We start from the raw sequence: 27,618 nt of genomic DNA on the forward strand, positions 1-27,618 counted from the left end.
CTCTGCTCTGTAGGCAACTGTCAGAGGAAAATGCCAACCTCCAGGAGTCTGTTGAGAAGGAGAGCACTGAGAAGAAGCGTTTGAGTCGTAACAACGAGGAGCTGCTTTGGCGTCTCCAAACCAGCCCCCTCATGTCCCCCTCTTCCTCCCCTCTTCACCGCTCCTTCTCATCCTCACCTGTCCCTTCTTCCCCATTCTTTTCCTCCTCTCCTGTGGGGGGCTGTGAATCCCCCTCCCACTGCCAGGGCTGTCTCCAGCACCAGGCCCAGTATTTCTCCCCCTCCCACAGAGCTGTCACCAACCAAAATATCTCCCCTGGACCCGCCACGCCCACTCACAGAGCAGCAAGCAATCAGAATTACTCACCTGGCCCGGCCACGCCCACACACCGATCTCCAGCCAATCGCTGTAACGCAGCTGCTTGTCTCACCTCTCTGCAAAGATAAGCTCATCATCCTTCTTCTTCTCTTTTCTTGCTATGTTTTTTGGATCAGTCTCTTTTATTTCCATCACTGTCGTCTCTCTACTTCCCAAACTGAATGTGAATGATGCGACGGTACATGTTGGAGACACGAGACAAAATGGACAAACGACTGTCAAGAGGCAGAAATGTGTTCTTTTTCCAGCCTTTGATGCTGACGATGGCCATAATGTAAAATGATGACACAGCTTAGAAATGTGTGTACTCTGTCTTAATACAGAATGTTGAAATTTAGATTGTATATACTGTGCGATAGCGAGACAGATAATGTAGTTAGACCTCCCCTGCATGGATTAAAATGATCCCCACATACATACATAAACAAATTAACAGAAAGTAGCACACTCCTCCCTGTTATTGTTTTTTTTTTTCATACACATACAAAGCCGAGACTTTAAACAGTCATGTCCTTGGTCAAATTATTCTCAATTTAGTTCAATCTTCCGTTTTGAAAATCTGATTTATGACCTGGAATCAGTTCAACTTAAAATGTTTTTCTGGGTTTTTTTTGTTTTGTTTTTTTAATCTGGAACAAAGCGCCTTATATTCAACCCTGCCGTCTCACCAGCAGAGAAAGACCAACATTTTATAGCATCAAAGACTTTACATGCATATTTGGTTTGTAAATCAGAATAAATCCTTTTTCTCAGCCTCCTTTAACTTTTCCCAAGTAGTTTCAGTGCTGATGGTTTAACCTTTTTTTTTTTTTGTATTACGACCTAGAACTTTACCTACAAAATACAGAGGACTTGACATTTCTAGGTCTTTCAGAAACCTTTGCCAGGTCTTCCTAAAGCTTCTTGCCACATGAGCTACTCTTCACTTTTGGGATCCCTCAGGTCAACATGCAAAAACTTTGTCTGCCATTTTGTACTTACCTCAATGGGAATGTGCAGTCTGTTGTATCTGTAGCTCAACAGCAACAACAACAACAACAAACAACACTATCACACAGCTACCAGGGAGCTCAAAGCTAAGGGGAAAACCTAGCACAGGAATTGCTGTTTCAATGTTGTTGTGTTTTCTTTACAATGTGATGTTTATTTGTTCCACGTATTTTACAAATTAAGCAAGTACGTACCGTGAGAGTCTTCCAGTCTTAATGTGAAACTTATTATTGCTGTGATGTGTCTATTTATTAAGCTAGAGGTTGGAAGGACATGAATGATACTGGTAATTTTTTTTAACGTATGGGACACAAATAGATTGAGATCCATTCGCAAGAAGAAAATGATTCTGATTTTTTTTTTTTTTTTTTTTTTTTTTTTTTTGACTTCTTGTCCTGATACATAGGTGACGTTCAGGGGATTGATGTATGATAGGATACTGGTATATAAGCTATGTAGGTAAAAAAAAATTAATGAATAGTTAGTCTTCTTTTTACCTCTGTGATGTAACTAGATTAGTGTAGCCCTCTCCTAACCTATGTTAACCTCATCATTAAAAAAAAACAACAAATAACTTTCAATACACAGAAGCATCCTGATATGTGTTTCTGGATTGTTTCTCTGACTTTTTATCATTTACATTTAAAGCATTTGCAAATTGCACTGAATTCTCAGTGTGGAAGAATATTTCATTCAGGGAATTATTTTCTAAATTTAGACTAGAAATAATTTAAGTTGTGTTTATACAGCTTCTTTATTATATCTTGTCTCACCTTCAAGATATTTCCCAAGATAATTTTCCATTTGTATGAAATACAACAGAGAAACCGACATTTGATATATAAAAGTGAATTATTTTATAGTATACAGTATGTCATAGCTGCCTCCTGTACTGTATTGTAATGACTAACTACCCTCAGGGTCCTCGATATTATTTTGGAGCTTCTATGACTAAGTCAACACGAAAAACTATAACATTCATCGTAATCTCAGTGATTGATTCCTGCTTAAACGGCGTCATTTACAAAGCAAAGCGAGTAAGCTTTTTGTTTTCTTCAGTCTACACATTGAACTGTTGTAAATAAACCAGGACACTGAAAAGGAAAGAGGGTACCAGAGGCCTGTTTTGGCTGTTTTAGGAACAGTGCTGATAAGGAGTTAGACTTATGTTAAACAACTCATTTAACAGTATTATTGATTTTGAAGAGGGACAGAGGCAGTACAACGCCTGCCTCTGATCACTTTTCTGTGAAATATGAGCAAAATATAACATTTACCAGCATGTAAAGGATTATGTTTCCGGTTTGACAGTTTTTCATAAGATTTTACAGACATATTAATTGCCATACCAGCACTTTTAATCTTAATTATTAATAATAAAAATAAAAATAAGAATGATTCTTTTCTTGGAGAGATTTTTGTATGATACGTACACAGGGTGAAAGACTCTTAAACGAATGTCAATTACAGCATAGGATTTGAGAAATGTATCTCACTTCTCACTGATTTTATACCATACTGATGATTTTGAGAATGTCTTTGCATACGAATCAATTGTAAGAATATACCAGTCAGAAAGTCACTGTGTTTTTAAAATGTTTAGAATAACAGTTCACTCACAGTATTCAGTAATTCTTCAGGGTCCTTCTAAATGTCACGTCAGGTGCAACAAAATACAGTCTACATGGATGCAACAAAATGAAATGTTTACAAATGACTTTTCGAACAACACAGATTTCATCATGGGTTAATATTTCACCTCTGAAATATGAACTATGACTTCTAAACAATGAACTGGTATCACAATGACCCTTCAATGTGTCCTGTGGACATCTGTGTCTCATTTTGCGCTGAATGTCAAAAATGTAATGACTGCATTTTATAGTCATTTATGTGAATTTGTTGAATATGGAAGGACCTCTTGTTCAGTATGTAGCAGCCATTTAATACGTAGCACTTGGTTGAGCCTCCCCACAAGAACCATGGGTAATTTAACAAATTCAGTAGGGATTAAAACATCATTGTTACTTAAATGCTGGTGTAGCAAATGTTTTCATGGCTTGCTCGTCTACTTTCAGCACTATAATTTACATCTTTGGGTTTTTGTTCAGCGATAGAATTACCCCTTGTGGACTTGTTTCAGAGACGAAGTTTACTGATTATGTTTGTTCTGGCACTGATTGTATGTTTGAATGTAAATACATTTACAACATGAGTTGTGTCTTAGTGCACCAACAAAGTAACTGAAGCATGTTTTTTCTGTCTTTACTGTTTCTCGCTCCCCTTTTCTCCTCTCTTCTTTTACCTCTCTCTCTCTGCATTGTGATGTTAAAGATGTAACAGTAGCGTAGGAGGTCTAGAAGATGACGAATGAGATAAACATGTAATGAATACACAGTATGTTGATGCTTTATTTGTACGTTTCGGGGAGAACACAGTATTAAAAATATTCAAAAAAGTCATGGCATTCCTCATTTATTTTCCAGTTATTTAAAAACAAAACAAAACACTGGTCTTCAATTTTATTTATTTTCTTAAAAAATTAACTGCCTCAGAGATTAAATGAGCTAAATGTTTCATACTTTAATAAGACAAACTGGAAAACTATATATACAGTATATATATCTGTGTGTGTTTATATACATTTATATAATAGATTTATAAATCCTCCATTAGAAAGAACCTGAAAAGTGAATGTATTTTAATGTGCAGACAAACATCAATTTTGAGTAAAACCTCATTCTCTTTTTAATATCAGAATTTCACACTTTGATCCAAGACTATCTTGGAAACTACAACCTAACAGCTTTTGTTTTTTTGTTTTTTTTATGCTTCTTCATTAGTGAATTAAACTTGGTAAAATTTCAGTACTTTTATTCTGGAGGCATTTTACTTGTAGACAAATCAGGTCCAACTGAGGAGAACTGTATTATTAAAATGTAGATAAAAGATCATGTAAACTACTTATGGAGTTAAAAAAAAAAAAAAAAAAAAGGAAAGATTAGTTTGCAATGATATTTTTCTACATCTAACCCTGTAATGCTTCATTTGTGATTGTTGCAGACATTAAAGAACTACACATTTGGAAACACAAAAAAAGCAATATAAGCTGTGTACCTGAGTGTAAACATCCCACACTGATCAGTTTGAAACACATTTACACAGTTTAATGTATCAAATTTGTAACATATATCACATTTGTTTTTCATCGTCACATACTCTAAATTTTAACATTATATCACTTCCATAACAAATTTTCCCAAAAAACTTGAATCAAAATGGTCTGATCACCACTCGACAGCATAAACCAAAAAGAACAGTGGATTTAGAAGCTGAATGTAGTTCACAGATGAGCCATCTCACAAGTCTCCTCACTTTCGCATGAAGTGACTCATAACATCCATGGGCAGAGGGAATATGATGGTGGAGTTCTTCTCTGCGGCGATGGTGTTGAGTGTCTGCAGATAGCGAAGCTGGAGGGCAGATGGAGACTCTGCGATGACAAGGGACGCCTCCTTCAGGGCACGGGATGCGTTCATCTCTCCCTCTGCTGCAATCACCTGGAAGTGGATCAAAAAGAAGAGTCTAGTACAGCACAAAAAATCTGTCTGTTCTGTTTTCCTCTACCTACGCACTTACAGGGTGGGGAAGCAAAATTTACAATATTTTGAGGCAGGGATTGAAAGACAGTGTATGACCAATTAGTTTATTGAAAGTCATGAGAATTTATTTGCCACAAGAAAATGTACATAATAGAAAATGTTTGTATTCTATGTGTCCTCCTTCTTTCTCAATAACTGCCTTCACACACTTCCTGAAACTTGCGCAAGTGTTCCTCAAATATTCAGGTGACAACTTCTCCCATTCTTCTTTAATAGTATCTTCCAGACTTTCTCGTAATAGTTTTGCTCATAGTCATTCTCTTCTTTACATTATAAACAGTCTTTATGGACACTCCAACTATTTTTGAAATCTCCTTTGGTGTGACGAGTGCATTCAGCAAATCACACACTCTTTGACGTTTGCTTTCCTGATTACTCATATGGGCAAAAGTTTCTGAAAAGGTATGGATAATAGTGTTAGGTATGATTATGACATCAATATATGTTTGGTTTCACAACAATTGACGTAGTGCCTGCTGAGAAAAAACAACTAAATGTTCATTGTAAATTTTGCTTCCCCGCCCTGTATGTGCCAACTGAATCCTTAAAAACAGTCCAACGGTAATAAAGTGTAAACGTGGACTGATGGGTTGTGTTGTTTATGCTGACCTTGGCTCTGGCTTCTCGTGCAGCTTCTGCCTCAGCAGCCATGGCTCTCTGCAGCTGAACTGGCAGCTTCACATCTTTAATTTCAACACGTTCAACCTTGATGCCCCAGTCGTCTGTGGCTTCATCCAGGCTGGACTGTGAAAGACAGAATCACATTGAGCTGAAATGTAAACATGCCCATATGTAGATCTACCCTGTCTGAGAGATCCTACATTAGTCTCAGAAGGTAAACAGGTCAATATCCTCGAAATCAGATTGATTACACTGTCCAGGCTGTAGTAGCCACTAGTGGTGTAGTTATTTTAACCCATAAAGACCCAGTGCAACTTTTGTGGCAGTTCCCAAGTGAATTTTTCTCTATATTTAACTTTTCTTACGTAATTTATCACCATTTATTGTTACACTATCCTCTGTATTTTGTGTTTTTTCAGTGAAAATCATGTTTTTTCCTATATTTAATTCACTGATCATGTAGATGTTCCAAAAAAAGCTCAGGGCAAATTCAACAGTGATTACACTGGTCAACAACAAATTTATTGTTTTTTGAGCTGATTTAGGATAATTTTGGTGTGCTGAATCCAAAAATCACATTAATTTTGCTCAATCAGGTCAACTTTCTGAACTGTGCTACATATTGGCTTTTCAACATTTTTGCTTACATTTATGGGCATTTTCACATCATATGATACAAAATTCTTTTATATTTCTTGCAATAAACGAGTTCTGAAGATTTTACTTTTGCCAATTTATGATTAATGTTTTTTTTAATATTACAGGTGAATGAAATGGCTTCGACTAGAAGATCTTGCAAAAATAAGCCTGACGTATTCTGCTACATCTGCGGTGAATACACCATCGTACCTAACAGGAATTAAGTCACAAGTTTCATAAAGTGTGCTTACCAATCTTATTTTGGTATTAAACTTGGTGACCAAGATAAAGTTTGGACAGGACATAAAAAGAGATGGAGGCCAGGTATCAGGGACGCTGAGATGCAGTCATGATGGCTGATTACTGCTGGACTCTGAAGAGAGACATCCCTGCTGCTGAGCATTCGAGGGGTTCGAAGAAATGAAAGTTCATGCCCTGAATTTTGCGCAATGACGATTTAATGTTCAATTTACATGTATTTACCTTTATCAATATCTATTATTCAATTTACAGGAATTAAAGTTTGTAACACTTAATAAATACATCCTGTTAGAAAATGATTTTTTTCTCTTAAAACCTATTTTGGGTGAGAACTATATAAAAAATCTACTGATAAAGTCACAAAAATGTAATCAATTTTGTGAAAAGATCAAATTTTTCAAACTCAAATTAGCAAAAAAACCTGACCTGATTGAGAAAAACAGATGTCATTTTTGGATTTAGCGGTGCAAAATGGTCCCAATTCAGTTGACAAAACCTAGACAACTTGCCAAAAACATTTTTTTGTGACCCAGTGTTATATTACAAAAACTGGAGAAAAGCCAACTTTTTCCAGCAAAATCTATCATTAACTAAACATAAACCAAGTATCTCCATCCACTGTCATTTATAGAACTTATAGAATTTATAGGTTTTACTGGTGAATCAATGCTGTAGAAGATGATTTTTGTTTTTCCACATTTGGAGCCTCTGAACGTCCAAATGGGTCATATCTGATGACTATGAAAAGATGACAAACTGTATTTTACACCAAGTTATTTACATGCATCGATAGTGGATCAGCAGGTATTAAACACTTTAGATCATTAGATGCCCTTGGTCGACGGTGGATGTTTGGGTCTTTAGGGGTTAACTGTTCTGGAACTCCTTGCCACCAGATCTCAGAAACATCACTTCACTCCCTCTCTTCAAATCCAGACTCAAAACACATCTGTTTAGGACCTCCTTCTCTTTGTGAACACAATTGCATTGTCCAGTTTTTTAACCAGCCTTTTACTTTTTACTCTGCTTTATTGCTTGTTTTATACTCTCCTGTTTTACTGTTTTACTGTACGGTGTCCTTGAGTGCCAAGAAAGGCACCTATAAATAAAATGTATTATTATTATTATTATTATTATTATTATTATTATTATTATTATTATTATTATTATTATTATTATTATTATTATTATTGAATGATTTGCTTTTGAAAGAATTTATGAAAAGAAAACACAGATGTAGATTTTTCTTTTTTTACCTGCATGCTATGAGCGATGCCCTCACGGTCAGACAAGACCTCAGACAGGTTCTTCGTCCCCAGCACGTTTCTGAGGGTGGTTTGAGCCAGTAGACGTGTGGAAAAATCAGCATTAGACACATTGGCCACAGAGGCGATGGGGTCACTGACCCGGAAGTAAACCACTCCATCCACACAAACTGTAACTGAATCCTTGGTCAGAATCTACAGCAGGAAAACATATGACAGTTTATCTTTAATATGTACAGCAATTTTGTGTTTTGTGTAGGAATTTAAGGTAGGTTGAAGGATGGGGTAAGGGGGCGAGAGGTTATAAATTAAACTTCATCTCACTCCTTTTCAAATGTTGGACTTTCTTTCATATAATCCTTTTGTTGTTTGCTTTTAGTGCAAAATCGAAATAAATAAATAAACAAACAGTTTGGTATTCTCTCATATTGTTGTATAAAAGCAACAAATAGCTTTTTGTTGTTTTTTCATCTTTACCTCTTGTGGTGGGATGTCAAATGAAACAGTTCTCAAATCCACTTTCACAAAAGAATCAGTGCACGGCAGAATGAAGAAAATTCCTGAAGACAAAAATAATAAAAATGATCATAAACACTTTAAACTTTTTACAAGAATTGCTCAAACCTCCACATGAAACAGTATATTAGTACCTGGTCCTTTGGCCTTCCTGTCAGTAATGCGACCCAGTCTGAAGATGACAGCGCGCTCATACTCTTGAACAATCTGCAATACCAGCAGACAGATCATTACAGTGACAATACTGAAGCTTCTTCTCTGCAAAATCCTGTGTTTGTGTGTGTGGAGTTCACCTACCTTCAGACAGAACCAGATTGTAAAAGGGAAAAGGCAAAATGTCATGAGGCCAGAGAGTATGACTATGAGCCAACCGCAGCATCCCAAGGACCCAGTTCGTTCAGCTACAGACAGACAGACAGACAGACAGACAGACAGACAGAGGGAAAATAAGTATTTATACACGAGTGAGAAACATACATATAAAGACCCAGTGACATGACAGTGGGTATAGGTAAATGCATGCAGTGGGCAGTTGTAGTCATGTATAATGTATAATGTGGTCAGTGGTCAGTGGTTATCCTTCTAACAGCAAAAATGACCTCAACACATCCTTCTGGTTAACCTGCTATCCACATCTTGAAACCCTACAGCAGGTTTACAAGCAGCTAAATGACAGTTGTGATAATGTGGACTGAAGCAGAAATGTACTGGATATTAATAGTGGTTATTTCAAGGATGCCAATATTAAACCCTTGAAAACTGAAATTGAGTTAAAATTAATATATCATAGGTTAATTTCTGAAAATGTTCAGGGTTTTTCTAAATTTTATTTGTTGTTTTGTGCATCTGAAAAAACTGTTGCATCATGATGTTTCCAATATAGGTACTTATTTAATATAAAAAAAAAAAAAAAAAAAAAAGCTTGTACTTTGCTGACATTTCCTGGGTGTTAGGAGGTTAAAGACCTTTAACACACTAAAGCAAACAGGAAAAAACCTGATTTGGCTGCTTTTTTTTTTTTTTTCTTCATTCTTTGTTTATTTGGAAAAGTATGTAATGCAAAACTTCCCTTTCAGGTACAATTCAATATCCACACATCAAATTTGAACAAAGATGCTAATCAAAGATTTTTAGTCGAATATAGAACAAATTTTAAAAAGAAAAAGACAGAAAAGTGGGTGGGAGGAGAGAGCTTACTCCGCTACTTCATCAACTAGATAAAACACACTAAGGCGTGTATGTTTATATTAACCTAAAAAGAAATGTATATCATATAAATGTTTTTCACATAACGTATATATTCAATTCACACCAATTACATAGTTTGTCCATTTTGACCAAACAGTGAAAAAAGATTCCCTTTTTACCCTTAAAACAAAATCTCAATTTCTCCAGAATGTAAATGTCCTGTACGATATCGATCCATTCTTCAGTTGTGGGTGCTTCACGTTTTAACTATTTTCTAGTGATAGTCTTTTTATTTGCTGCCTGATTTGACTGTTTTGTGCATTAAACTTATTATCATTACTGTACTACGCTGTTATAAAGACAATTGTATATAGGCAAGATGGAAGATAATGAGAATTAGGAAATGTTCATGGTTATTGGTGTTGGAGAAGGAGAAGGAGAGTGTTCCCATTTGTTAAAAAATAACCTACAGGATATCTGTTAGGAAAATGACTTGAAGCTTTTACTACTTCTGATAATAAAAGCAGTCATTAGTGTGGGATGGGTCTCTGTGACACACTGGTTTCAGGCTGAAATGACTGTGCTTCAGTTGTTATCTCCGCATGTCTCTAAAGTCATTAAAAGTCCCCAGTTAGAATTGTGTGCTTGTAGTCACAATAATAGTATTAACCATAGCTAAGACATAGCCACGCACATCAAGCACATTTGCATTGTTTAACATTTACTGTAATATTGCGGAACAATCTTACACACTGAAAATGAAGGATGTTATCTAAATTTGACTATGTGAATATGTAAAGCGCTAGACTAAAACGGCTTTTGTGTTTTTGTACAAAGCCATATTTAAGTTTTAGGTCAAACCACAGGAAATTGCAGCTTCCTGTTCTTGTGTTAAAGGGAATTTTACAGATGTGTTAAACTTAAATGGCACAACAATGGCCAATAGAGAACTTGAGAAAGTCACTTCTGCTGTTTCACATGATTAATATATTACACGTACTGCAAAAATTGAAACCATGCCAAGTGTATTTTTCTCATTTCAAGTCAAAATACTGTATCTCATCACACTTAAAATAAGACATAATCGCCTAAACAGTAACTTTTCAGTGAGATATAAGAACTTATTTTTAGACAATAGATCTTGAAAATCTATTTCAAGAAATCTTACCAAGATAATTTTCACTTGTTCCACTAGCAGATTTTTTTTTTTTTTGCTTAATTCAAGATTTTTTTTTGTTTAATTCAAACAAACAAACAAACAAACAAAAAAATCTGTCAGTGGAACAAGTGAAAATGAAATTGGTAAGATTTCTTGAAATAAGATTTTCAAGATCTATTGTCTAAAATTAAGTTTTTATATCTCACTTACAAGTTACTCTTTAGGTGATTGTTTTATTTTAAGTGTGATGAGATATTTTGTCTAGAAATGATAAAAATACACTTGGTATGGTTTAGATTTTTGCAGTGTTGAGTGGGGAAAGAACTCTTCAAGCCTAGATTACAACCACTTTGCTCGCTCTGTAAATCTTAGATCTATCTGAACATGTAAATGTAAATTAGCTGCTTAAAATTCAAAATAATTGATATCTTTTCCTCTTTTGAGTGATTCATAACTTGCTTTTCAAACCAGTAATATGCACACGCCCTCTTTGTATATAACACCAATTACATAAAATAAACAAACGCCATATTTAATTTTCTTCTTGTCATGTTTACATAAGACATACAATGGATGATTTACTGACTTTTGCCATAATAACTGGACAGTGAATAATGTTACTCATACCTTGAAAACTAGACCTAGAAAATGATTACAACACTAAAACAGTGGGATAGGAACATATTCCTGGTTGATGATCAAATTAAAGAACATTTATTGAGGCCAAAGCCAGATACATAACATGGCAGTTTTCCCTTTAGAGTCCAACAGGTGAAAGGAGACACAAACACTCACGGTCACATGCTTCTGGGACCTGTTATCACGGTGGCATGTGATTTTTGTTACTATGACGATGGGGTTATATGACATTTACCTCTGTCGCTGCTTTCCACCTGCTCATTTGTATATGGCACACATTACTGATAACTGATTGTATATAACATATGTCAACCCAGATCCAGTGCAAAGTCTAGTGTTTCAACTCACTGTGGTTTTAATAATGTTTCAATTCTCCAATATAACAAGGTCTGTACTGTGTTAAAGTTTGACTGAAAAGAAAATCTGATGAAAATGTTTGACTTACATATTAAGTCTTCTTTGCTCATTCCTCTTCTCTTCTGGCTCTCCATTTGGTCCTCCATTTCCATGTGCTGTTCACCACTGAAAGGCAAGCCTCTGAGAGTTTGTTGAAGTGCACTTCATCAGGAGGAGTCACCCGGCCTTTTAAAGGAGTAATGCAACAATAAAATGCTGCACTGGAGGTGTGGCTGTAGGGTTGATCATCTACAAACCAAGATAACACTCTGTTGTCATACAATACAATAAAGTCAAGGAAAAAATGTTTTATGTGTAAACCATAAAATGTTGAGATGACCATAACTTAATTTTATAAAAACACCATATCTATCTATATCTTACACCAGTATAATAATAGAACACACAGTATTTCATGGTTGAACTTGCAGCAATATCTACTATCCTGAGGTTAGACAGATTTCCTGAATGCATGCGTGAATAATCTTTTTCTCATTTCACCGGCAGAAGAAGGAAGTAACAGATTCAGCTGTATTTCTTAGAAAAACTTATCCAGTACAATGATTATCTTGATTAAAACTATAAAGTGTAAAGACTTTTTTTAGGAGACATATAAGATAAAACAAAGCTCAATATATGTGTTTGTATATAATAATATGTCTGTTACATGTACTGACACATATTGCACTACACCTAAATGTTACAAAATGGTAATTACGAAAGTTAGATTTAAGGATTTTTAACTAATAGTCTGTCAGTCAAGTCTGGCACAATAACAAGAACAGGAATTTGATTTCAGGGGAATCCTGCGACTTGATGTTGAAATCTAATGTGTAATCATCACATGATGTACGGCCTCATAAGCACATATACTTATACATTACACTTCATTTGAAAGTATAAATGTCAGAAGATTGTAAAACTATTCCAATACAAAATAAGTCACTTAAAGTGTGAAGGACTTGTCTTAAGTATAAACTCAATTGGCTGATTATGTCACAAGTGTCTCTAAGTCCTTCTAAATCTGGACTTTAAACATTTTGATAAGTGAAGTTGCAGCAGCAGGATAATAATGCCTAGGTGTTTGAGGTTTTTAGTCAAACTATTATACAGTATGAATGTGTCTGATGGCTATAGTATGATTAACAATAATAATAATAACAATAATAATAAAGACACAGCAAGATGTGTAACTGCAAGCAGTTTACTGAAAAAAATAAAGGTGAAAATAATAATAATTAAAAAAAAACAGGCCAAAATACCAGAGTGTAACCAGCATTAAATAAAAAAGCATAACCTCCTCAGTAAGAGACTTTGTTGAAGCATACAGTGTACGATGTAAAATCACATTAAAATTACAAATTCTGATATACCGCAAAGCTTTACTAAAGAATACAGTAATTTTTCATCATGTCAACATTTCAGGTAACATATGTTCTCACAAATATCTGCAAATGTAAAAGCTAAACATTGTAACTATGGTACTCGGTCACATCTTTCAAAAGAATATTGTAAACATAAACGTCACAGTAAACTGCTGACAGCCACCAGTATAATGTCCATGGGAAATGTGGGGAACTGCTGACACACAGCATAAATATGAAAAGATATAAGACTTTTCCATTTTTACCCACACCACTCAATTTGCCACAATGAAAATTTTAAGTTCATGACATAATACAATAAGAGATTTAACACCAATTGATATCCTAAGAATGGCCTTCCCTCTGAGACAGCTCTACTACATAGGGATACTGTCAGTTCAATACATGATATCATGTACATTTTAAAAAAACTCTAGAATTCATTATTCACTAATAAACATTGATAATAGTAATAAAACTGTCGACCTACTTTAAATCTAAGCACAGTCTACATGTAAAATGTTGCTGGCAAAATCAATGATTGATATTTACAACAACAGCCATGACAACTTCTTCATAATGTCCTGCATATACAGTTTGTTACTGTAGTGTTTGTTATTGTCATTTTGACCATAAGAAACATCGTACTGAAACTCTTCTATTCCCTGTCCTACCAGGGTTTTAGGGCAAAAAATAAAGAAAGAAATGTGTTCATTAGTGGGAGGTGGGGCTAAACCATGCAAGTGTACACTGTGGTTCAAATTGTATGACAGTTTCATTGCCAGCCCAACTGGGGATGCAGTCCAGGTTGTAGGGGAAAGGGGTTTCCTGGGCCTGGAGGGTAGTTGGTGAAACTGTTTGGCTGAGGAGGAAAGTTTTCCAAAGCAGATGTGGGATGAGCCTGAAATAAGATAAAGGCAACAAGTTATTAAACGGGCATACAAACACTTTGCCTCTGTAAGGATGTAGTGCATGTCTGTACCTGGAGCAGAGCAGAGGGCATGGCTGGGTTGTGAAGGCCCCCAAGGCTAGCTGGAGAGGCAGAGGGAGAGAAGCCCGGAACCCCAGGGAAAGGCAGCAGACCTGGGAAACCACTGCTCCCTGGAGGCTGGAGACCACTGCTCAATCTGAACCAGAAAGACAGAGCATTACTGCAATTACACTACTTTTCTATCATAGCATTAATTCATTTTGTTCAGAATGCAAATTACTATGATGCTGTTTTTATGTATTATAAGATATAACCATTAGCTGTCCTGAATAATCACAGAATATATAACTTGGAAAATTCAATGTATAATACAATAAAGACACTCCCTGGCATTTTAGAGTATGTAGTGTCAACAAAAAGTGAGGCATATGCTTGCAACACAACAGAGGAACACCTAGCTGACTACTATTTTTCAGTAAACTGAGCCAGATGACGCATCTGAAAAAACAGATACCAAAGTTCAAGTCTGACTTTCCAAGAGGACTTCGCTCACTGCAGTGACTTATAAAAAACCCAGAATGGAAAAATCAATAGGTGTAATTTATGATGCTTTTTTTCATCCACTTTATTGTGGAAAGTGGCTCTGGTTTGTAACGTGACAAAATTTCCTTACGCTTGTATGATAATGAATGACAATATTGGTCTGAAGTAAATGGTTCACATGAACATACACGCAATTCTGTAATTGAGTCATACATAAGATTAAAGTTAGTCACTTTAATATTAAAGAAAATATTAGGATCTAAATCTAACAAAACAAGTAAAATCATCTATAACAGGTTTCCATTATACCACAGAAAATCTTTGAATTCATGGCAGACATACCCAGGCTGGAAGTTGGAGCTGAAGGCAGATGCAAAGCCTGGTAAAACAGGTGATGATGATGGCACCCCGGCTGCTACTGCTGCAGCTGCTGCTGCCGCCTGCAGTGGTGCGACCGGTGCCACAGAGGATGGAGTGGCCCCTGCCAGTCCCATGAAAGAAGATAACACAGGGCTCCCAGAACCAGGCCCTCCTGAAACCCCCAACCCTGGGAAGCCTGCAGGGCTTGGGCCAGGTGGGAGGCCTGGGAATATAGAGGGGGCAGAGGTGAGGCCTAGACCAAAAGGGGAGGCGGCACTGGGGGTGGCGTTAGGAGCAAGGCCTGGGTAGATGGACGTTGGAGGGTGTGTAGAAATGTTGGAAGTGGGGGGCATTGCTGGCAGCGATGAAGGAATGGAAGAAGGAGGGAGCGAGGAAGAAAGGGAAGGAAAAGAGGGCAGGCCGGGATAATGAGAGGGTGCTGGACTGGAGGACAGACCTTGGAGTCCGGCGATGGCAACAGGACTAGGGAGAGAGACTTGAGGAGACCCCGAGGGCTGCGACAGACCCAAGGAACGTGCCAGAGCAGCCTGAGCTGAACCCACCACCAAAGAGCTGACAGAGGGGGTTCCAGAGCGAGAGGTGCCTTTGAAAGCAGAGGGCACAGGGCTGTTACTGCCACTGCTACTGCCTCCAGGGTGTCTGTTCAAGGCTGCACGCTGCTGTTCGACTTGAAGGACTCCTGCGAGCCCCATGGGGGTCTGTGCCGAGTGTGATGGGGAGGGTTTGTGACTGAGGCCTGGGGTGGAAGAGGCTGGGATTACAGGAGTGGAAGATCCAGGAATGAGAGATTGTGGTCCTGAGGGAGTGTAACTTCTGATCACTGATCCAGTGGGGTTACCTGATTGCTGGGGTATGCCATGGAAGGTGTGTGCTGACTGGTGCTCCATTGCCTGGGGGAAAACCTTCTGCTGAGTTGAGCCCATGGAGTTTGTCTGTGATAAGTGGTCTTGGCTGCCGCGAGAGTTAGCAGGAGTGCTTGGTCGGGAAACTGCATGGAAGGGGGAAGAGGAAAACCCTCCACTGTTGGGCACTGGAGTTCCACATGGGGTGCCTGAGGGGGTGTGGGCTTTAATGACAGTAGAGGGTGAAGGCGTAGCATGACCAGTGGGGGTCTGTGGCCCAGCTTTAATGACAGATGGGGATGGTGCTGGGGAGGGAGAGGGCGCATTAGGGTTATGCGAGGGCACCATGCCAGGGAAAACCGGAGTGATGGGGGTTGTGGGAGGCAGCTGAGATGGGGCAGGGGTTGAAGGCGTGGACCCATGAGGGATGAGGAGGGGCCCACTGTTGACTCCAGGTGTTGTGTTTTGTGGATTGCCTGGTTTGGCGTAACCTGTGGGACAAAGATAAGAGCTTTTAAAAACACAAACTTAACTGGTGAGAACTTTTATTCTGGATACAATTAGACTCAAATTACAAAACAACGAGCCAAAGTCTTTCTTATATGTTTCATGGTGTGTGTGCTGATTGGAAGTGTTACTGTTAAAACAACGAGTTTAACTTGCGGACAAAACAGAATGTTAAAACCCAAACAACTATAAGCAGCAAACCACTCACGTCTAAAAAGAGAAGAAAACAGAGCAAAAAGGAATAGCCAGGGACTTCACCTGCGTGCAGCTTAGTACATAAAAATCCAACAATTTTCAACATTGGAATACATACGTCTCCGTCTTACCTTTGGGGAAATAGTGAATTGATTTGGTTACAATTATATACAACCTCAGACCCACTTTTGCAGATTCTCCTACTCTTTTCAATGAACTTAAAAGAATACCCGCTGCTTTGGGTATGGGTTTTTACAGTTTGTGGCTTCAGATCTCCCCAAAGGCTCTGAAAGCTGTATTTCAATTGTGAAAACTGCTGAGAACATTAACTTATTGAAAGCGATGCATGTTGAATGTCTGAACGTTTTCAAGCGTGATTCCAAGAAGAAGGAGATTAATGACAGAGAGTAAATCTATTTCCAATTCACGCACCCAAAGAACCGTCCTCGCATTTTGATGACACATATTTCTTCACTGGTTGACCAAAAAAAATATTCAATGCAATACAATCAAACAGCCTTGGAATAAATTATATTTTGGTTCATCCAGTCTGGTTTGTCGACTTCATTCTGTAGTGGTCTTACACTTTGTCCACCACATTTACATATTACAGAGGTAAGCATATCAAAAGTTTGGTCGTAACATCTTTCCAACTGCTTGTAATTAAAAGTGTCAATTCATTATGCAGACTGTTGTATCGGCTTGCATTAAAATGTACACCCGATTATATTTTTTAGGTCACTCAGTGTACTTCATTAGAAATAAGAAGCACATTCTTCACCTGATCAAGGCAATGGACTGGAGAAGCGCAGGTAAGCAGCATGCCAGATAGTTAGGTAGTAAATTTCAGAATGTCTATTTGTTTGTCACACATTCCGACATACACACTCACTTCCTTTGGATCATACCTGCTACTTTGTGGGTACTGTTGTAGGGGGGAGGGGCCACGTTGGCTGTTATAACCCCTCCCATAGAAACAAGGCCTGCGTTGTTGAATGCACCTGAGTAGCAGTTGCAAAAATTAACAGTTTCCACCACACATTCATATACGCACCCAATCTTTAACTACATGTACACCTCAACCAATCCCAGGCAGAAGTTAAAAGTGATAAGAAAACACACCTAACTGTGTCACTCAGTAAACCCACTTAAAGCTGCGTAGTTTATTCATCAAACGTCCTAAATCTTTGCACATTTTTGTTTGTTTATCCTTAATAGATTTTTAATACCATGTTTGAATAATATACGGGGAACAACAAGCAGGGTAAAAACATTGTCTCTTACTTGGTGCGATGGTAGCATGAGGTCGACATGGTGGGATTGGGTAGGGAACAGGCCGATGAGGGTTGTAGGTTGATGGAAACTAGAAAATAAATACGAAAATTAACATTTAAAAGTCAAACTCCACAAAAAAGTTTTGAGACTCGCTACAGCTGGTATATATAGATAGTGTAGAAATGTCATGATCGTTATATTTTAATACTGACAAATAAAAACATTCATGAAGGATTTTAATGAACACAAATTCTCATTTCTAAACATTTATAGTTCTAAATATATTAGAGAGCATTCAAACATCAAAACATGATGGTCCAGCCTTAAAAAAAAAACAGAACACATTTTATTTTATTTCTAAACATATTTGTGTTAAGCTGTGCAGCATTTACAGCAGCCCTTTCGCACACAGATCATAACTTATCACTGGCTTGCATAATCAAGCTAAGGAGGCATGTTTAAGGGTTATCAGTGGAAAGTAACATAATTAGTCATGTGAGGCTTTGTCACTCATTCCAGAAGTGTTTCTGGGGCACAAGACACATACGCTTTTTGATGAAGCTTGTAGTTAGGGCGGCGCAGGCTGCTCTTAGATAGGCTGCTACAGGCTTAAACTGCTGGGAGACTCATCATGACACAATGAGCTCCTCTTTCCTCTTCCTGCCCTAGTAGTGCCGTGCTACTGACTTGCCTTCTTCTTGTCTTGGTGTGTCTTGGTGCTTTATCGACTCACATGTTTTCCCTGGATCATCTCTGGACCCCACCCCCGCCTCCATCATTATTATTCATTTATCCATATAGTTGTGATTGCGTTTATCATATAGTTACTGGGAAGGTGGAGGTTTCTATTATTGGTACTAACAGCTGCAGTAATGGTAGCAGTATATCCACTGTTAGTACTTGTACATGAAGTAATAGTATTAGCAGTAAGGGGTAGTTGTACTAGTTACTGGTAGTTATACTAGTAACAGCAGTTCTAGCTTTAACAGTTATAGTTCAGTTTGCTGTGAATTCGTGTGTCTCTTCCTTTAACCCTCTCTCTTTAACCCCTACTGGTCAAGGCCGACAACCATCCTCGAGGAGCAGGAGTCTGCTCGAGGTTCCTGCCTGTTAAAAGCATGTTTTTTCACACCACTGTTGCCAAGTGTTTGTTCCTGGAGGATTCTGTTGGGCGTCTGTGAATTGGCTTATTAAGAGTCTGGCCTAGACCAGCTCTAATTGTAAAGTGTCATGGGATAACTTTTGTTATGATTTGGCGCTATATAAATCAAACTTCATTAATTGATTGGTAAGTCCTGGTCTAGTTCTTACAGGTTTAAATGGTCCAAGGATTCGAGAAGCGATTCCTTTTCCTTCCATACTGTTTGAGGAATCATCTTTCTTCTCTCCTTCTTTCTTTACTGGAGGGATACCCTGTAACCATCAACAAAACAAAATCAGTGATTTTTTTTTACAGCATGTAACAGCAGACATTTTTTTAATGTCAGCTAAAATCACAGATTTAATTGCTGCCTATTGAATGAAAATTTCTTGAGAACTGATTATTTTTCCAAAAATCTTTCAGTAGATCTCTACAGAACATACTTACAGGGAATGTGCCAGTGACCAGGCTCGGTCTGCCTTTAGGATAGGGATTTCCAGGTATCATACCACAGGAGGAGATCATGGCTACAGGAGCCTTGCAGCCAACCTTACACACCTTATCAGAAAATAAGAAGTATCATGTTAGGATCTGTATGCTTGAGTTTAAACTGTTTTAAAGGTGGCAGAATTGTTAGAAAATACTTCTACTGATAAGTAAAGGCAAACTTAATGTTTTATCACAATCACACAGCACCTTGGAAAAGATGCATGTATACTTGCTTTACTTGTTCACTACAAATACTTATAATTTGTACCATACTCTGTCTTCAACTAATTATGCAACCACTCTGAGGAGACTACAAAGAGGTCTTTTAATATCAAAACATACACACAGGATTAGCAAAAGTTTCCTATGAACAGAAGCAATGCCACAGAGGTGCATTTGAAATGGCAAACTTACCTGCTCCAGTATCCTGCGGGCCCGCTTCTTCTCAGACAAATGGATTCGAAATAGATCCTCCACAGGGCGGTAATTTTGGGCATCTGAAATGTTGCTGTATGTGAACCGGATACATAAAAAAATCCATTAGTTTGTTTTCAATCTCAGTAGACCAAAGTAATATCACAGATGATGTTTACATTGAATTGCATTTTTAAAATTCACTCACAGTGCTATGAGTTCAAGAACAACCAGTCTGTCCTTTGAGAAGGTGAAGCAATTCAAGATGTTTGCCACTTTGGTTGTAGGGATAGCGACCATTTTCTACAACAGATATATAAAACAATGTATTGATTATTTATTAACTGTGAGATGTGACAATTATATGTAAATGTTTAGTATCATTGATGTTTCAGTTATTTTCCACTTTTGAGCTTTGGTTTATCTTAGCTGTTTTGAGAAGAATACAATTAGAACTTAAAGTATAAGCATTCAAACACTTGTCTCTTATAAGGTATTACTCACATGCTGCAGAGCTTTAACTGCTTTGATCTGAGGTTCTGCCCAAGAGAAGTACTTCAGTATCTCAATCACCTGCACAATAAAGTTTGACAATTTAAAATAATGAGGTAAGGTAAAATTGAAAAGAACAGTAATAAACAATTTAAAGGATGAGTTTGTTTGTGTTTGTTGTAACCACATTTTTGGCATGAGCATAAATTCCAACTCCGTCTGTAATCTCACCATCGTGCATCATCATGCATTTACAGAACTCAAAAAAGTCATTCCTCACAGTTACAAGAATCTTCTTTGACAAACACATTTTTTAGGTGTTTATTGTGGTTTTATTTAGAGTATGTATCTGCCTCGTACTGAGTGGAAACATGATGTTAAGGTATAAGTGGTGAACCAGTACCTGCTCACTCGAGAAATACCCATGCACCTGCTCTATGGCTTTGATCCGCTGATCAGTTAGGACGCACTGAAACACAACATATACAAAAACCTGGTGTTAAAATACTTTCACTTTTAAAGTAGACAGATTATAGAGACAAGATATCCCTTACCTTTTTTATTTCATCCAAGACGATGTCAAATGATTTCTTATCCATGTTGGATGATAGACTGTAACGAATATTAGGTTTTTGGTAATGAATACAGAATGGGAATTACTTTTTTCAGCGTATTATACTAATAAATTTCAGAGTTAAACGCATTCAGATGACATGAACACTCAATATTTGGCACGAACCAAATATTACAAATTTAAATTCATAATGCTGCAAAAGCATTATTCGATGCAATAATTATTCGCTGTAAACTGTAAGATGCGTAATCAAGCCGCATGGTCTTTTGAGTCCTTAAATATACAAAACAACTGTTCCGTCCGTGAACAATGACTTCCAAATTCGAAGAGCTGTGCAAGCAATGCAAAACCTGTCTGCACCAGATTTCTACCCGCAGCTAACAACAAGCTAGCCAGCTACTGCTATCACAAATCTGAGCAAAGTTCCAGGAAAAAACACTAGAATATACAAAAAAATAATTTGCACATAATTGCCATCAAGAGTACTTTAAATCGTGTGCTTGGGGGTCAGTAGAGATGAAAAAAGATGGACTAAAAATCGCAAAAGAACGCGCTGGGTAATGTAGCAGCTAGCTTCCACTGACAGCTGGCGCTAGGCACGTCAACATCGTGAAGGACCCCATAGACACCGCCTGTGAGAAAAGACAATACATAACCAAACATGAATAAAAAACATTATTACAGTACTGAAGTGTAATACCTCATTTGAAAATTTTTGATCTATACTTGAAACAACAATTAACTGTGGTGATTTTAACGTTTTTTTCGTATTTATTTTTTTCTAATCAGGCACTATCAGGGCAGTTTTTGACAGTGTACAGGAAGTAAACATAAAGTGTTTTAGCCTAGCAGGTTGGTGGGGTGTTCATAGCTGTAGAAATGGACCGTTTTTCGTGGTCAAATGGACTCTTGGAAATAAACGAAACTTTGGTGATCCAACAACGAGGTGTCAGACTGTATGATGGTGATGACAAGGTATAATTTTGTCGTAAATAAAAATATAAATCGTCGGCAGCACAGCAGCTACACCATAAAGCGTTACGGAAAAGTGTAACTTGCTGTTTAACGCTAGTTTAATATCTCTCCAGGTGTTCTGGAAGTTCAGACAGTTTTGAGGTTGAATTTAACCAAAACATAAGGTGACAACAAAACCAAACATGCTACATATGAACTAATGAAACTTCTTTTCTTACACTGAACCAGGCTAAACTGGATGTCGGAGTTGTTTTACTGAGCACCCATCGGCTAATTTGGAGGGACATAAAAAATCATGTCAGTGAGCATTAACAGAATATAATAAAAGACTAACATGACAACACTTTTACTGACGCTAGTGATAAGTCTATGTGTCTCTTGATATCTGTAGGAGTGCTGCATTTCCATGCCCCTGTCACAGATCATCTTCTTCGAAGAGCAGGCTGCGGGCATAGGGAAGAGGTAAACATGGAAGGAACATTAGAATGTCAACATTACAGTAAATTCAGACATCATTTACTGGCAATACGATGAAAAATCAAAACACATGAAGCGATCTTTTCCATAATATATAATTGCATCTCACACGATCTAGGTTAGTTTTAATGCAAATGCTATAGTAAACTTCAAATGTGCTAAGCTCTGTATAGGGAGAAACACACCAGCTTTTACAAAGACAGTACCTGTAAGCTGGAATACTACATTTCTGATGGCATTCTGGAAGAGAAGTCCCTCTTCTGTGGCTCTCCCCGAGGTTTCTTCAGTTTCCCTGTTTAAGGGGTGTTTTTAGGGGTACTTTTTCCGAACTCAAACAGAGAGCTAAAAGACAGAATGCTGTCTTGAACAGAGTGTAAAATCTCTTGAGACAATTTTCTGATATTTTTGTGTATAATTGAAACAGATCTGATTATGTTCATCATAATTACTGTTGTCTCTTATATTCTAGTGCAAAAATAGTTATCCACCTGCACCCACCACTTGTCAACAAGGAGCCAGGTCCCTACCAACACAGCAAGTACTCCTACATCAAGCTATCCTTCAAAGAGCATGGGCAGATTGAGGTAGTCCAAGTCGTATGAATAACTAAACACAAATGATCAGTGATGTTGCTGTGTAGAATCTGGTTTTAATACTTCATACTTGATATGAATATTCTAATATTTGAATAAGCATGGTGTTATGGTCTCACAGTTTTACAGAAGACTAACAGAAGAAATGACCCAGAAGAGATGGGAGAATACACCAGTTTCACAACCCATCTCCACAGGAACGGGCAGCCAGGTTAGAAGATGTTTATCCTCATCCAACTAATATTTCATTAATGAATATCTCAAAGATATTTTCATTAGAATGTTGGAAATGTGTGCAAAATATCTCCATGACAAAGCTGTAATTGCATGATCCAAAGTGTCATTGAAGAGTTTAGTAAGACGTACTTGCCCTTTCTATTTTGTAGGTTCTAAAAGTTCTTTTTATTGTGTCACATTCATCCATTCATGCACAGAATCACATATTCACCCATCAGTGAAACAGTCACAAAGAGCAAGTTGAGGCTCTGTGTCTTATTCAAGGAAACTTTGTATATCATTAGAAAACGCCCCTGTCAATTTACATAATCTTCCACAAGGTGGCAGTCTTAGTATTAAATTAGTATTTTAGTGGTTGTTAATGTAAAGTAATAATCCTTCATTAAGTTTGAGTCTCTCATGCTGCCTTCTTTTGTAGGTTTTTTTTTAAGATGTATATCCAAATATACGTAGTGATGTATCCTTTCTTTCCCCATTTTCTGTTTCAACTCTTTGCACACACCTGTAAACTTAAGTTTACCCAAGTCTCTCCACACACTCTCTAGTCTTGTAAGAGGCTATTTCACTACATATGTTCTTCTTTCCTCTGTGTCCATGCAGGGCGGAAGGACACGTGCAGTGGGAATTGTTGGCATTGAAAGGAAGATAGAAGAGAAGAGGAAAGAAACAGACAAAAACATTTCTGAGGTACCATGAAGCTAAAATACTGCAGTTGACATGAACCCAAGCTGACCACAGCTGATGTGACACTGGTCAAGCAACCACCAAGCATTATTTCATTTTATACTGTATATTCTGCATCTTGAAAGGTATGACATTAAACCTCAGTACTGGGAGGAGATGGGGTAAAAGAATGTTCAACATCAGCCAAAAATAAATGAAGAAAGAAGGCGGGGTGTCTGGAATTTAAAAATTATCCCTAGCTATGAAATTTTGTGGTTTATTTAATTGTTTACATTTCTTTGCTCTGTCTCTTATTTGGTCTCTTTTTTCAGGCCTTTGAGGATCTTAGCAAGTTAATGGTGAAGGTAAAGAACAGTTTCCTTTCTATGTTCGTATGTTCTTATATTCACCTCATCATCTTAGATTTTAGGAAGTTATAGCTACACTATATAACAAGAAAAGCACAATGCTAAACTTATTCAGTGCTGTGTAGTAGAAACTGCTGAGTTTTTGTCTGCTTGTAACAGGCCAAAGAGATGGTGGAGGTGTCCAGATCTATAGCTAACAAGATTAAAGACAAGCAGGGGGACATAACAGAGGATGAGGTGAGAACTTTAACTGTGTAATCAGAAAAAAGGTTCTAAATAGTATAGATTAATATCCATTCAGTATCACTAATGGTCATTACTTTACTATTCCACTGTTTTATAATTTTGAAAGCATGTCACATCAGCAAAATGATGGTGTTAAAAGCATTTGATTTCCAAGTCATTTACCCTCTATTAATCATATTTATCTTTTTTATAGACCATCAGGTTTAAGTCTTACCTTCTGAGCATGGGTATTGCTAACCCCGTTACCAGGGAAACACATGGCTCAGGTACACATTACCATATGCAGCTGGCTAAGCAACTGGGAGACATGCTACAGGCTCCCCTAGAGGTAAGTTTGAACTTCTGTGAATTAATTTTATGATCACATAAAAGAAAATTGTACGCATGTTGTGACTCTTTTATTGCAAAGGTGCAATATGTTGGAGTTATAGGGATCTGTGGGCAGAAATGAATTACAGTATTCCAAATTAGATTTTAATTAGTGTATACTCATGTTAAAATAAAAATCCACAGAGGGAGTAAGTGCATGTTGTGCTGCCATGCTTCCACAGTAGTGCAGAAAGGACAAATGGAACAAATTCTTGTGAGGGATTTTCATGTTTTATTGTGTCTAGCGGCCACCATAGGTTTCCTTCTATGATTGGATGGTTGGACTTGTTTAGGATTACTTTACACATTGCACCTTCACATCAACTTTTGTACTATCTGCCACTCACTGGTGTCTCCCTCAGGAGCGTGGAGGTATGATGGCTCTGACTGAGGTGTACTGTCTTGTCAACCGAGCTAGAGGGATGGAGGTAACGCTCACTTGAAAACACATCCAAAATAACTGAAGAAATGTAAAGATCAAACTTTAATAAGCACGACTATAGCACATCTTTTTTTTTTTTTTTTTTTAGAACACATGCTGTAAATGTTATTGACCTGTCAGACACTGAGGTTATTTGTTCTCCGATTCCACAGTTATTATCTCCAGAAGATTTGGTAAACGCATGCAAGATGTTTGAGTCGCTGAAGCTCCCACTGAGGTGAATTAAAGCTGTGTTTGTGTTTAATATGTCAGCACTTCCTTGCATATCCATTCACTTACATGGAGAGCAGCTTATGTTTTTATTGAGGGAATGCAGAGCAGAGTTGGCGCCTGCTTCACAGAAGAATCAGCCGGGTCTTCCTGCCTGGCTTCCTGTTGTTGGAAGTGGTGTTCAACCTTCCCTACCCGTCATTTCCTGTCACTTCCAGGGTTTCAAAAGAAAAACTGGTCTATCTGGCTACCTCATTGGTCCTAGTGCCCCAAGATTTATTTCTTTAGCTAGCTTGCATTATTTTAATAAAAAATAAATCAGTTCAGCATAAACCACTTCATCTGACCTCTATCTTACATGCAGAGACACACAACTACACACCCATTTCCTTCATCTGTCTTGTCGTCTTTGTAGGCTACGTGTGTTTGACAGCGGTGTGATGGTGGTCCAGCTGCAGTCTCACAGCGAAGAGGAAATGATAGCCTCGGCACTGGACAATGTAAGCTGTACCATTACAAACACTGTGATGTGAGGTTGTGCTGCAATAACAGAGCCATGCCTTACACTGACTAAACAACATTGTTATCCTGTCCGGGATTAATATCTTTGGAAAACATTCACTTATGAGTTACCATCAGCATATGACCCTAAATTAGTAGTTTGGACTTTGTTCCACATCTTATTGCTGTGTGTCTTTCTCGTTTCCCACTTATACAGGTGTCAGAGAAGGGTTCACTGACAGCAGAAGAGTTTGCAAAGCTTTTGGGACTCTCTGTTCTTCTGTCAAAAGAACGGTAAGTTAATCACATCTATTGCAGTACTGACCAATTAAACATATCATGTGAGTCTGTTGGATTTGAGATATAGTCTATTTTCAATTTGTTTTGATGCCATATGTATCCTCTTTCTTCATTCTTTGTCATTCTCATCCTCTTCTTCAGGTTGCTGCTGGCTGAGAAGATGGGTCACTTGTGTAGAGATGACTCCGTTGAGGGTTTAAGATTTTATCCAAATCTGTTCTAACCTGTTGAGATGCGTCATTAACAAAAAGTTAATGTCTCTGCTAATAGACTGTTGCATCAGAACAATCTTTTCATGTCTGTCCACTGGTTTACAGCAGCCAAAGTATCTGCTGTATTTTGTCTACAGTATTACGCCTCACCCGTCAGGTTGTGAAGTTGAGACTACTCTTGTACTGAATCTGGAGGAGATAACTTTAACAGTCATATCAAAAGTGTCTATCAAGTCTCGCCTCATGTCCACTGTCCAATCAGACCGTCTGTAAATGTAATGGCTTTTTCTAGCAAGACAAGACCACGATACTGTAAATAAACTACCTGATCTGCTTTCATTCCTGTTTCCCAGTGTATAAATCATAGAACATACTGACAAATGTCATAGAGTTGTTTCATCCCATGTGCCAAGTTGTGTTATTGAAGCTCCAGAAAGCACTTCAATGTCAGGCTCTGTGAAAGTTTTAAGAGAGGTTTCCTTAAGGTTAATGATATCGGTTTACCTCATAGACTTACACCATGTCATAAGGAATGTAAGAAAAGTAGTGATGAATGTGTGAAAGATGAGCAAATTGTAAATTATCACCTGGTTTAAGAAGCTACATGTCGAAATGTTAAGGGTTAATCTTCTTTTTTTTTTAATCTCAGTGTCCCCTGAGGCTTTTAACACAGAATAGCAAGGTTCTTTGTTCACGTTGTGAATGCAGCTGAGGGCTAAACGGTGTTTCATCTCAGAAAGTGCTTCCTGTTTTTTGCTGGCTCTGTCCCAATGGAAAACGAATGTCCACAGAGCTCTGCAGCTGATTAGATTAGGCTGCCATGTGGTTCGCTTATTAGTAGTAGATGGACCCAATTGGTTCAGGAAATCTGTGAGACTGAACTGATACAGGTCCAATCGCAATAATTACAGATTCATGCACGACATTGAACTTTTGGTCGAGCATTTCTACAAAATAGGTCTTGTTCCTGCATGTTGAGATGGACTGAGTTACTCAATGGTGCACTTTATTAGAATCCGTATCCTGAATGGTTGCGTGTCATCAGTTCAAGTCTCAGTTATATTTGTTTTCTTCAGGGGATTATGAAAGAATAACTTGTCAGTCAACTCATGGAGGGACAGGTAATCTGATTGTGTGAGAAGAATAGTCCTGCACTTTACCAC

General features: G+C 37.7%; 4 protein-coding genes across 6 annotated transcripts in view; 2 read left to right on the forward strand and 2 right to left on the reverse strand.

Moving 5' to 3' along the window:
* mtus2a (microtubule associated tumor suppressor candidate 2a) overlaps positions 1–1,922 on the forward strand; it is a 66,827-nt gene extending 64,905 nt beyond the window's left edge. Inside the window, exon 16 of the mRNA XM_030153833.1 lies at positions 14–1,922. Within this exon, the coding sequence (XP_030009693.1) occupies positions 14–446 (433 nt within the window). The 3' untranslated portion in view covers positions 447–1,922. The remainder of the gene's footprint in view (positions 1–13) is intronic.
* Positions 1,192–12,089, reverse strand: stoml3b (stomatin (EPB72)-like 3b). Its single transcript, XM_030153837.1, has 7 exons — positions 11,764–12,089; positions 8,630–8,733; positions 8,467–8,539; positions 8,294–8,376; positions 7,808–8,011; positions 5,640–5,774; positions 1,192–4,928 (listed from the first exon to the last, which is right to left on the reverse strand). Exons 1-7 carry the CDS (start codon positions 11,825–11,827, stop codon positions 4,740–4,742), a joined length of 852 nt encoding a protein of 283 aa, XP_030009697.1. The 5' UTR covers positions 11,828–12,089; the 3' UTR covers positions 1,192–4,739.
* An 813-nt stretch (positions 12,090–12,902) lies between these two features.
* On the reverse strand, positions 12,903–21,471 carry proser1 (proline and serine rich 1). Of its 3 annotated transcripts, XM_030153836.1 has the most exons (13): positions 20,843–21,471; positions 20,692–20,757; positions 20,301–20,369; positions 20,005–20,099; positions 19,797–19,890; positions 19,341–19,451; positions 19,064–19,165; positions 17,762–17,840; positions 17,386–17,478; positions 15,772–16,266; positions 14,895–15,135; positions 14,061–14,205; positions 12,903–13,979 (listed from the first exon to the last, which is right to left on the reverse strand). In XM_030153836.1, exons 1-13 carry the CDS (start codon positions 20,885–20,887, stop codon positions 13,854–13,856), a joined length of 1,761 nt encoding a protein of 586 aa, XP_030009696.1. In that variant the 5' UTR covers positions 20,888–21,471; the 3' UTR covers positions 12,903–13,853. The 3 variants fall into 3 exon arrangements, with proteins under 3 accessions (XP_030009696.1, XP_030009694.1, XP_030009695.1); XM_030153834.1 differs by having other exon boundaries at positions 14,895–16,266; XM_030153835.1 differs by lacking the exon at positions 17,386–17,478 and having other exon boundaries at positions 14,895–16,266.
* A 270-nt stretch (positions 21,472–21,741) lies between these two features.
* vps36 (vacuolar protein sorting 36 homolog) lies at positions 21,742–26,794 on the forward strand. Its single transcript, XM_030154800.1, has 14 exons — positions 21,742–21,837; positions 22,066–22,134; positions 22,229–22,299; positions 22,784–22,898; positions 23,029–23,118; positions 23,745–23,831; positions 24,140–24,172; positions 24,335–24,412; positions 24,615–24,749; positions 25,153–25,218; positions 25,385–25,449; positions 25,858–25,942; positions 26,161–26,237; positions 26,385–26,794. The coding sequence occupies exons 1-14, from the start codon at positions 21,742–21,744 to the stop codon at positions 26,464–26,466; spliced, it is 1,149 nt and encodes a 382-aa protein (XP_030010660.1). The 3' UTR covers positions 26,467–26,794.
* Positions 26,795–27,618: the final 824 nt, after the last annotated feature.

Source organism: Sphaeramia orbicularis, chromosome 14, assembly GCF_902148855.1.
Source record: "Sphaeramia orbicularis chromosome 14, fSphaOr1.1, whole genome shotgun sequence".
In the NCBI taxonomy this organism is placed as follows: domain Eukaryota; kingdom Metazoa; phylum Chordata; class Actinopteri; order Kurtiformes; family Apogonidae; genus Sphaeramia; species Sphaeramia orbicularis.

What these genes read in the sequence shown, in the direction of transcription:
- vps36 (XM_030154800.1), top strand. Translation starts at nt 21,742, where the DNA reads ATGGACCGTTTTTCGTGGTCAAATGGACTCTTGGAAATAAACGAAACT. An exon ending in GGAGGGACATAAAAAATCAT is followed by an intron (nt 22,135 to 22,228) that starts GTCAGTGAGCAT and finishes TGATATCTGTAG; the next exon opens with GAGTGCTGCATTTCCATGCC. An exon ending in AAGAGCATGGGCAGATTGAG is followed by an intron (nt 22,899 to 23,028) that starts GTAGTCCAAGTC and finishes ATGGTCTCACAG; the next exon opens with TTTTACAGAAGACTAACAGA.
- proser1 (XM_030153834.1), bottom strand. Translation starts at nt 20,887, where the DNA reads ATGGATAAGAAATCATTTGACATCGTCTTGGATGAAATAAAAAAG. An exon ending in TCCTTGGACCATTTAAACCT is followed by an intron (nt 17,841 to 19,063) that starts GTAAGAACTAGA and finishes TTTATTTTCTAG; the next exon opens with TTTCCATCAACCTACAACCC. An exon ending in CAGTACCCACAAAGTAGCAG is followed by an intron (nt 16,267 to 17,385) that starts GTATGATCCAAA and finishes TTTGTCCCACAG; the next exon opens with GTTACGCCAAACCAGGCAAT.
- stoml3b (XM_030153837.1), bottom strand. Translation starts at nt 11,827, where the DNA reads ATGGAAATGGAGGACCAAATGGAGAGCCAGAAGAGAAGAGGAATGAGC. An exon ending in TTGACATCCCACCACAAGAG is followed by an intron (nt 8,012 to 8,293) that starts GTAAAGATGAAA and finishes TTCCTGCTGTAG; the next exon opens with ATTCTGACCAAGGATTCAGT. An exon ending in GCATCGCTCATAGCATGCAG is followed by an intron (nt 5,775 to 7,807) that starts GTAAAAAAAGAA and finishes TGTCTTTCACAG; the next exon opens with TCCAGCCTGGATGAAGCCAC.